Source organism: Poecilia latipinna, unplaced genomic scaffold (assembly GCF_001443285.1).
Source record: "Poecilia latipinna isolate Pla-1442-1.1 unplaced genomic scaffold, P_latipinna-1.0 Scaffold59, whole genome shotgun sequence".
In the NCBI taxonomy this organism is placed as follows: domain Eukaryota; kingdom Metazoa; phylum Chordata; class Actinopteri; order Cyprinodontiformes; family Poeciliidae; genus Poecilia; species Poecilia latipinna.
Genome location: NW_015112675.1, coordinates 180,277 through 191,758, shown reverse-complemented (window position 1 = coordinate 191,758; position 11,482 = coordinate 180,277). Strand labels below are relative to the sequence as shown.

Here is an 11,482-nt window from a genome sequence, read left to right as displayed (position 1 = left end):
AGACAATTTCTGATCTGCTGTTGCTTTTTTTAAAAGATCCGTTATTGCCTTCCGAATCTTAAAACGCGTGCATACACGCGTTTGATATGACGACGCAAGATTTCTTAGGACTGTGTCAGACAACACAATTAAGACCCCGGTTTCTTGTTACCTGGGCAGAAACGGAGAACTGCTACCTGGTGTTTTCCTTTTACACTGCAGGCACCACAAAGGCGGTTCGTACACCTTGCAATTTATCACCACGGAGGCTCAAAGCGAGCTTTTGTTCCCTTCTCTGTGCTGAGCTCAGGGAATGACTCTCTGCAAGCAAACACGGGTACAGGAGCAGAAACGTGAAAGAATCAGGAGAAGATTTTTACCTGTTGTCCGTTTCTCGGTTGAATTTTTGGTTTATAAAACTAGTTTTTACCAAGAATATGTGTATTGTTGTTTTTATATTATGCGATAAAGTAGAACAGTTGAGGGGAAAAATATATTTCACATAAATAAAATGGTGGCATGCAGCCGTATCGAGCCCTCTTTTCTCTGAGGAAGCTAATAAAATCAATGGAAAGCAATTCGTTGCAGGAGGGCTTGTAATCAGAGAAAGAGTCAACAGGTAACTCTGGAAGAGCAGCACAGATCTACAGCTCAGGTGGAAGAATCTGTTCACTCAAGCACTCACTGAAGAGTGTCAACAAGAAAACCATGGTGAAAAAAAAATATTGAGCTTTAAATGCAATATGTGGTTGATGAAACACTAAAATATCATTCCGACAGGTAAACACAGTGGTGGAAGCATTATGATGTGGGGCTGCCTTTCTTCAGCAGGGGCAGGAAAGCTGGACAGAGTTGGGAGCATGGATGAGGCTAAACATATGAGAATGTCACAACCGGCAGTATGAAAACTTTGATAAAATTCAAATTTACAAGACTCTACAAACCAATTTTCTTTACATTTTTACATAAAATTGACCTGGAGTTTATATATTCTGTTGGCGAGAGTTTGGTTTCAACGATGTCCGCAAAGATCGGCCCGCAGGAAGCCTGAAGCCCAGGGAGTTTGACTTCAATGAGTTTCTTGAACAGACGGTGCCCAAAACTCATAGTTTTGGGTTGTTTTCCACCTGCCATAAATACATGGTGCAAGAATGATGAAAACACAGAAATGCGATGCAACCGACCCGCACTGCGCTCGGCCAGCCATGTGGCCTCCTGTTTACAGTTTCACCATGAATGCAGCGCAAAAGTTGGGAGAACAGCTGGTACAAGGCTCATCCAAGACTGTGTTGCTCTAAATATCCCCTGCAAGCCCCCTTCCAGAAACCTCAGCTGTTTTTTTGTTGTTGTTTTTTTTTCCAGAGAAGCTCTTTATCCTCCCATTCCTCGCAGCCCTGATTCCTGAAGGGTGATGTGATGACCAGCTTTACAGATGTGGTACAGCTGTTAAATCTCCATCAAATCCTTGTGACTAATTTGAGCAGGAAATTAGCAAGAGAAAGAACAACGATGATTATTTTTTGTCCAGCCAGCACAGTAACAAATTATGCCCAGTTGCGCAGGATGTTACAGCAAAGCCAACAAATGTCTGCCAAGAGGTTTTTCCTTTCTGTTTTGTGTTTCAATTTTTTTTTTTTTACATTTCCATTCTGTACACCAAAGCAAGCCTCCAAGTACAAAGAGGAATGTGTTTACCAGAAAAGCACATGACAGTAGTTGTCACAACCTAAAGATTTTCCTCTGTCTGTGGATGCAAGGTGGCAAAAAAGAAAACAACTTTGATCCATACAAAGAAAAACCCCAGGTGGCTCTAAGCTTTTCATTTCACCAAAAATCTGCTCTGGCCCCAATCAGTTGCAGATTGCAGAGTTTGGGTCTCTGGAAGCAGTCGGTTTGGGGCATGCACGTTTTTTTTTTTTTTTTTTTGGATGAGTTTGGAGGGGAATGAGAGAGCTGTGGACAGAAGACGCCGGGACACTTTCCGGGCAGAGCAACAAAGGCAGCAATGTTGGACCTACAGCAGTGAAAAACACATCAATGTCTGCCTCGAGGAGCCTGGCACAGCTCTACTAACATTGTCTGAAAACTGTGTACAACATTAACAAGCTAATCACTGAAAGGGGAGCTTTCATTCAGAGGCCGAGCAACCAGTTGCAAATAAAGCTGTAATTGATGGCCTTTGGACTGGACATGCATATAACATGATTAGCAGGCTAATAAATCAGTTTTAAAAAAGGGTTAAATGTGATTGCCAGGACAAGGGGAAAAACGGCCTCTTTTTCCCGTCAAATGCAAGAAAGTCTATCAGCAAATAACAATAAATCTGTCACCATTACATATTAGCCAACAGCTACCTCTCTCATACATTGAGCACACATAGCACATTCAGAAAACTCAAGAGTTTCCAAACATTTATATTTTACTATGAAGCTATTCCAAATGAAGGTATTCCACTTTTTACAATCACAGTGACTGAACAGAAGAGAATCAAAGCAGTACATGAGCACATATAGGCAAGGTTAACACACCAGGTCTTGATGTCCGATCCCAATTTTTTTTTTTTTTTTTTCTGAAATCCAATTTATTGTAGATGGCTGCTCATCCTACTGAATGATGCCATCACAATCAGAAATCGGCGTGAACAGTTTACGACCCCAAAGCAACCAGCGTGCACAGAAGAAGAACGCTGACGTCATTCAGCAGCGCACTGTTTGCAGGAGTAATAATGGACGCCAATGTGTATGGGTAGATTTTTTTTTTTATTATTCAGAAATGGGAGCCAACAATATTGCCACAAGATCATAACACAAACAAAGCTAATAAAAAGAAAGCTCAATAGAAATGGCCTTTTCTGGAGCACCGGCTGAAAATTCTGTGGAAAACTTGGAGAACCCCTGGAATACTAAGGTTTAAAGACTAAGATGTTTCTTCTGACTGGTTGTGGTATTAACAATTTGCACTAATCTATAGTCCTGACTTGAACTCGATAGGAAATCGAGGATGAGAGAAAGGAGACTGCAATGACTTAGAACTCATCACCAATGATAAATCATCAAAACAGCATGAATAAACTGAACTGGCAAAAATTGTCAAGTCAAAACGTAGGATGCTGATGGATTTCTGTCAAGTAAAACTGACTGCTGAAATGAAATCAAAATGTACTTCCTCATGGTATAAGGTTAAGGTTGGGAAAACCTATACAACCATTAACTTTAAGTTGAATTGCACAAGATAAATGTAGCATTATACGATAAGACAGCCAGTGAAGATCCTGCATACTGTGTGTATATCATTATCATAATATATGCATCAATTTAGGCTGATCAGAGCCATTACCGGGCTATTTGAAGTTTTACTCTCACCCAGCCTGCATGAGATTCAAAAATATTTTCATTGGTCTGAGAAATCTGCACTTGGAAGATTGGAAATGTGATGTTTTCGCACCAAATTATAATCCAGACTTCCTTCAACTCCTGCCCTGGCTCTCGTCAATGTCAGAAAGGAAGAGTGAAATCCACTGCATATGAACTCATCACAAACAGGCAAACAGGCAGAGACCAAATGTGAGAACGATGTGAGGCATGTGGAAGTACGCCATCAACCCAGAGAGACTTGCTTTCGGTGGGACAAAGGCGATTCACTGCTGCTGCCGGGTGGGCTGGACGGCTCCTCTGCCACAGAAACACCTCATCTTTCTTCAACATGCCCAGACAGACTGGAACACTGCGCTCATCTGCCCTTATGATAACAATGCATGTTTACACTTCAGGATCTTCTGCTTTAAACTTAACCGTGCGCATCGGATATTTGGGAGTTTCACTGCACTTTGGTGCAGGGGGCAAAAAGAAAAGCGTCGAGGGTGGGAACAGCACGGCTGATCTGCAGGGCAACCAGGGTTGTTGCATAATTAAAAGGAAATTAAAAAGACAGTTTCCCATTTTAAAGGTTTTAAAATTGTTTTTTTTACTAAGGATAGCTATATACTCTAGACCTCAGTCATACAACAGAACATTTGAATACAGTTCTGCTATTTATAAGGAATTAATATCTCCATCATTGCTTCATGTCATTGGTTTTCCAAGATTTCTTAGTGAACAGGAATCCATAACAGCAGCCCAAAAAAAAAAAAAAAACAGTTTTGTTTTAAAATATCATCCACTAGATAGTGAGTGTCAGGTCTAAACAGATATTACAGTCAATTTTATCATAAAGGAGATCCTACATGAGCATAAAACCAACTAAATCCATAAGAAATGTTAAACCTTACCTCAAAGGTCCGAAGGTTTTTAGCCTGCTGACTCAGAAAGAGTACAAAAGAGGAACCAATAAGACAATAAGAATGACATTACTAACTTCATAAGAAGAACACCCCAAAAAATCCAATCTTGTAAAGAGACTTTTACTGAAGAAATGCGTTGAATGTGGGAAAAATAAATATTTCCAAATATCACAATAAATTTGTCAAAAACAAAGTTTCTGTTTTTATTATTATTATTATTATTATTATTATTATTATTATTATTATTATTACTACTATCCTTCTTTAGAAGTCTGAAATGGCAAAAATCTGAATTTTAAATTGGCCAGAAGCTTAATCAGTGCATCTCTGCAACAAACCCAAATTTGCACAACTACATACAACAACCCCCTCTTGCCAGCCTTAGCACTGAAGTTCAGTGTGATTAAACCAAAACAGCTGAGCCAGGGAACCACTCAGCCCACAAGTGACAAACAAATCACACACATACTGATTAATTGGCCTATAATTATAAAGCTCCACAGTTGCACAGGCAGGAGGTGTTTCCATTTGCATGCTGTTGCTTCTAGATGATTGGAAAACTAGTGAACGACACCGTTATTGTTCATTACAGCAACATTTATACAGCTCTTGACCCCAAAAATGTAGAGCATTTATTAACTGAGCAGCAAATACCTGGCCTACAACTCAACTGACAAATATGGCCTCTTGCTTCTCCCTCCTGTGGACTGTAAAACACCCCTAATTCCCTTTTAGAAATACTGACCAGAAACTTTCAGGAAGAACATCGTCCAACTACACAGACAGCATAATAATATTGTTAATCAATGAATAACTACTGTACTCGATGTCTTGCAAAAGTGTTACTATACCTAGAACCTGTTCGGATTTTTCACGATACAACGATTTATGGGGTTCCCTCCTGATGCTGCTCCCGCTCATCTGAGAAAAGCGGAAGATGATGGATGAATGCTTGGATGAGATTCCAACTCTAGAATCATTTGAAAAGCCATGCATAACATTCCTTCCACTAACAGACACAGACAGACGTACAGGAAGTAGCGCTTATCTCATAAAATCTTCAAAGCATATGACATTTGTGGTTTTCATGAGTCAAAAGGTGAATAAGCTTAAAGGGTCTTATTACTTTTGCAAAGCACTTAGTATTCTATTGCTACTACATCGTAATTGAATCCTCCACTGAGAAAGTCATACAAGAAGGAAAAATATTTGTTACCCGCCTTATCTCTTGCATCGTTATTCCATTAAACTTTAGCCCTCTAAAAAGTTTAAATCCATTTCCTCCTGTAAAAGAAAAACCCCAAAACAAAAAAAAAAAAAAAAAACCATTTCCACTTCTCGTCTGATAATCTAATATTCCTCATGTGGCAGCTTCTTTTAGAGGAGTCACCAAGAAGAGCAGATAACAGCCTGACTGTGGCCTGCTGACAGCTTTACAATCATCCGAGTCAAAGCAGGATGATTATTATGAGTGGGAAAATGCCTGTCAGCTATTTACTGGGCCACTAACTTCAACATCCGTGCTGCTTTAACCATCACAGGCCTCTTTCCCATCACTTTTCAAAGGTTCTCCACTGTTGCCGAACATAACTCATGTGATTCGGTTTGCCGAACAAATCTCACAAAAGAAAAAGATGCCAGAGTGAAGACCAGCGCCTCTAAGAAGTTGTAACCCAGGCAGAGCTCTGCATCAGCTTTTAGACTGAAGAAACCCCTATGAGAAAAACCCTAAAGAAGGGCTTAAATACGTCGGGCATCATTAACTAGTGGCCTCTTGGCTCTTTGTCTCTCAGCCTATTGAACCCGATGTGGTGCTTCAGCTCTCTAAAGCAGTCGGGGCTGAGCTTTTTCCCGAACCGAGAGGGGCGGTGGAGATGAGCGACAAGGGCCACAGCGTGACGAATGCAGGAACCTGGTGCTGCTGTTTCATGCCGCTGAGAGAGGATCGGGGGGAGGATGATACGACACGGCCCGCTGCCGCCGCACACAGGGCAGCACAATAAGCCTCGCCGCTGTTGCTGCCCCTCCTTGTCTCTCACCCTCTTAAAGACACCCCAACCCCCTTCATTCATTCCTGGCAGCTCCATTCAGCAGGTCATACAGAGAGCCAATAAGAAAGCTAACTCGGTCTGCTACTCCAAAATGTGCAATGTCAGAAAAATAGCAGACACAGGGAGAGGAATGAGGTGGAGGAAATTCCAAGAGGGGCTCGACAACCAGCTCAAAAGAGGTGGTTGAGATGAAGCCGACTTAAACTCTTCATGAACTTTTCACATTTCGTCCTTCTACGTATTTTATGGAACAGATCAGGAAGGGAGATGACATCAAGCTAAACGTCTTGACCTTCACCTTCAAGTTCGTAGAACTTGTTCCTCTACGTTTGGAGGAAAACTAAACATGACACGTGGTGGCAGCAGCATCATGCTGTGGGGAGATTCTGCTTTAGAACAGAATAGTTTGTAAAAGGTCAATGTTGATTCACATTCCAGCAGCATAAGAACTCTAAATATGCAGCCAGCGCTCCAGGGGAATGGCTTAGATCAAAATACACCCGAGCGTTTGAATAGCCTGGTCAAAGTCCAGATATAAATCCAGGTGAGAATAAGCACCAAGGCTTGTATATTGATGTTCAGACACTTTCCATCCAATGTGACTGAGCTTGGGCTATATTACAATGAAGAATGGGGGGAAAAATTATTCTTTAGATGTCCAAAGCTGGTAAAGACTTGCAGCTAATTTTGAATTGGCTGATGGGATTCCTTTACATACATTTTTTTTAATCATAGTTGTCATGAAAGCATGAATGGTTTGTTCTTCAATAAATGTTTGTGATCTCCACCATGTGGGATGATTAAGAATCTGAACAGATGTCTTCCCCCACTTTGATGAGGCTACAGAACAAATGGTTGCAGGTTACAGTCCTCTGGTCAGTCGCATAAAATCCCAATAAACCACATTAAGTTTGCGGTTGTAACGTGACAAAATGTGGAAAAAGTCCAAGGGTGTGAATACGTTTGGAAGGTTTTAAGAGGAAGCTTTCATGGTGGGTGTGTAAACTACTTTTTTTTCCATATAAAGCTTCAGCTGTTTGTTAGAAGAGCCGGTGAGATGTGTTGAGGTAGCTACAGCCTCGGTGAGGCGGGACAGCATCAGCCTCAGTGAGAGGCGGCAGCACACTGACAGCAACATCCAGCTCTTTGAAGGCAACGCAGGTGAAACACGGGTCATGCCGTTTGTAAAAGCACAGAAAGTCAGGTTTGTGCAATTTTAAAACAACTCCAGTTCTAAAAGCTTGCATTTCTGGCTGATTAAAACCCTTGTTTTATGAATCGTAACCCTGCTATCTGTTCTGCATTTGATGGAAGTCACTGATTCAATGCAACCCCCAGGGCTTTTTCAGTTAAGATGCGTTAAGCCAGTTAGAATCTTATGATCAACAAATTTTGACTATTTTATTATTACTCAATTGAATTTTACAGCATTAAACAGAGTCTAATGTGAATATATGATTAATTCATGTAAATTGAAAACAATTCTTTATTACTGCCTTTAAATCAGTTCTATTTGTCCTGTAAAGATATGTTTTTTAGAGATTAAAAAAAAAACAAAGATTGGTGAAAAACAGACACTGCCCATCAACTGACTGACGTGAGGCTATTGTCAAGCATGGTGGTGGCTGCACCATGTCATAGGAAGGTTTCTTTTTTTTTCCCAGTCACTGGACACGAGGCTGCAAAGATGGTAAGGTGACTAGTCAAATATGGAGCTTCTTCAACAAAGTGCTCTGGAGTGTAAGGCAATGATCTATAGTATCTGAAAAAATAAAATAAAATAAATACAGCCAGCATAACAAAGGAGAGGCTTCAGGAGCAATCTCTGAATGTCCTTGAGGGGCCCAGTCAAAGCCTGAATTTAATTCAAATTTCCAAAACCGGCTGTCAACCTCCACCACCTGTCAAGCCTGACTGACTGCGATAGAAATCTGAAGAGAAGAATGGGAGAAAACAGAATAGGTGTGCCAATCTTGTCGAGACACAACCAAGACGACTCGAGGCTTGAATTGTTGCCATGAAACTTGTAAACTAATGGATGTGAACACACGTAGCTTTTGCATTTTTTTATTTTTTATTTTTTTATTTTCTGTTTTAATCAACAACTATTACATTTTTTTTCTTTTTGTGAAAACATCATAGCAGCCCACACAACAGGAGCCGGTAAGCTAATGTCAAGCAATTCATTAGAGTCCTCATTACAGAGCTACATTTGGCTGTAAGCACACACCATCCATGCGCCCGAGCGTGTGCATGACTGCAGAGGCAGCTCCTGGCAGCATGATGGATGAAGAACAGGGCGTCTGCGCTGGAGACGTCCACGCTGCTGCAGTCTGGGACCAGCCTACAACCCCTTTCAACCTCCTCCAGAGTACGAGGAAAGGAAATTCCACACGCAGCCGCAGTCTTCGCACATTAACAGCCTCCAAACACAGAGCTTTTAACATCAAACCACGTAGTTAAATGAGCCAAGCCTCTCTCTCCACTCCCATCGCATGGACAGACACACTCCAGACTGTAGTGGAACATCTCCATCGCCCCCTCCCCCCCCATTCAGGGGAAAGCAACAGAGCACAAATTGACCCAAAAAGTCAGCCCCAATTTTCTGAGAGTGCCACCGCTGAGTGTGGCATGGAACCTAAAAGAAAAGAAAAGAAAAAAAAAAAAAAAAAAGGATGCACTAAGCTGACAGGATGTTGTGTAATTTTACCCAGATGTTCTCTAGTTCATCTGACTAATAAATGCAAGGAGGGGAAATGAATTCTTCAGCCGCTCCTCACATCTTAGGCTCTGCTGGAGCTAACGTGATACTTTTCCAAGGGACTGAAAGCTTTCTGGGAGTGAATGGTGCATTAAATCCTCCCCGTGGAGCGGCTGATTTTGGAAACGTCATTTTGTGCTCTATTAATGAGCACCAATCTAAGCGAGGACAGGGGGGCTCCTGGTTCCAGCTGCACAGGCGTTAAGGTCATCCAACAAGCAGGGGAGCACCTCGTCTAAAAATACTGTCCTACATACAAATTCGTCCAGCTTGCCCCAGGAGAGGGTTTTATTTTTGTACATGTTGATGCGGGGCTAAGATTTCCTCCACTTATATTTTCCAAAACCTCTATCTATAATCTGCAACTGTCTGCAAAAATGCATGTGTGTGAGGGTCTGCAAAACATTCCTACGCATCCCTGAGGCATGCCATCACACACGCATGTGAGTTTAATCTGCAGTCACTGTCAGCGGAAGAGAATTTCCCTGACCGCTATCTGGAGTAAAAAAAAACAAGACCTCACATGTGTGTGAGCTGAATCGCAAAACTTATCACGTCGTTAAGATCCGAGGTTTCAGGGGAACCGTTGGTGTCGTCGGCCTCCGTTCTTCATAGTGGCCTTGTAGCTCCACTGTGGAGGAAAAGGAACTGTACAGGTTTTTTTTCCCCCTGATGTGTGAGAAGTTGCAAATAGGCGATGCTTTTTCTACAGGACTTTAGGCATTTGCTGCTTACAGATTGCTGGTGTAGTGATATTTGAGATTTTAAAAAAAACAGCATTATCAAAAATGAACTTGAATACATTTGAAAGCTGATTTCATTTACTCAATTACCTTTAAATAAAGGTGACTGAATTCCTACCTGGAATTCAGTTGAAAAAGTAATTGCATCTCTTATTAAATAATGGCTTAACAGTGATTCACAGCATCTTGTGGTTCAGTTTAAGGAGCCACACCCAGACCAGAAAACTGTCAAACTTGTTTAATCATTAAATCACTTGAGTACCTGTAGATGCAGGGTAAAACACCTATGTTTTACCCGTTATGTGTTTTGTTTAATCTGCTGATTTGATATTGGGACATTTATGTAGCCTCACACAAAGGGTAAAACACTAGCTAACTTGTCAATGCCTTTAGCCACATCTTACTGGGAAATTTGGTACCACCAAACATTCACAAACACGGTACGGTTTTGTGGAAGATTCAATGGCAGCAACTTCTGCAAACTTTGCAAGTTAGCTGCTGTCAGTAATGGCAGTATATGATTTAGTAGCACTTCTTAAATAAGAACTGCTGCTGAAGGACCACCTTCTGCAGACCCTTTGGTAAATCAAAATGCAGGAAATGAACATTTTGGGAAGAGAAAAATACACTGCATCCATAAACACAATATAAATCTGAGCCATCCCATTTCTAATGCCGTCCAGGGCAACCGCCCATACTCCTAAACAAAACATACAGTACATCTCATCCAGTCCGAATAAATGTTGTGCATGCTGAGTAAATCAAATTATATAGTCGTTATAAAATTAGCATGATCTTTAAAAAAAAAAAAAAAAAAGGGCTTAAAGTTGGGTCATGAAAGCCTTTTTTTTTTTTTTTTTTAGTTTAATGATGTAATGAGTCCTAAAAAATAAAGCAACAACAGTCTGAGGGAATTTTTCCTGCACACATGTTGTTAAGAGTCTGATAAACAAGCGGGTCTCTGCTGCACAACACATCCACTCTCCACCAGCTTTGTTGTATTTTCGTTACGGACAAGCTCTGGTCCTAACACGCAGGTCCGAGTAAAGGCTGAGGGTTCTTACCGTCGCCGAGGTCCGCTCGGATATTCCACACACAGAGCAACAACGAAACAACTCCAGCGAGAAGGTTGAACGTCTTCACAGCAGCCATATCCAAGTTCTCTTTATTCCGCTGTTTTTAATTCTTGTTTTTTTTCCCCCCACCACCACCAGCGGAGTCCGTCTTCGCTCCTGCACCGACAGCGCCAAACTCTCCAGCAGCCAGCCGTCCCTGCTGCTTTTTAAAAGAGCAAAGACCTGCCTGCGCTGCACTGAGCACTGATTGTTTTTTTTTGTTGTTGTTGTTTTTTTGTTTTTTTCCCCCCCTTGTCTCCAAATGTGCGCCGCTCTGCGCGCTCCTGGGACGCGCTCTGAAATGAACCAGAGCTGATGATGGCTGGGAAAAAGAGAGTTTAAAGCGTAAAAAAAGAGAGAGAGAGAGAGAGAGAGAGAGAGAGAGAGAAAGATGCAGCTCAGCTCCACATGGTGCTGTGGTCCCAGCTGCTGGGTGCAGAAAGAAGCTGAAGAAGGCGCTCCTGGAGAACACGGTGCGCTCTCACCGTCATCAGCTCCCCAGAACCAATGGCTTTCATCCACCTTCGAACCCACAAAAAAATGAGACAAGCATC

General features: G+C 41.7%; 1 protein-coding gene across 1 annotated transcript in view; it reads right to left on the bottom strand.

Moving 5' to 3' along the window:
* plxdc2b (plexin domain containing 2b) overlaps positions 1 to 11,482 on the bottom strand; it is a 76,135-nt gene extending 64,653 nt beyond the window's left edge. The window contains exon 1 of the mRNA XM_015055974.1: positions 10,878 to 11,482. Within this exon, the coding sequence (XP_014911460.1) occupies positions 10,878 to 10,965 (88 nt within the window). The 5' untranslated portion in view covers positions 10,966 to 11,482. The remainder of the gene's footprint in view (positions 1 to 10,877) is intronic.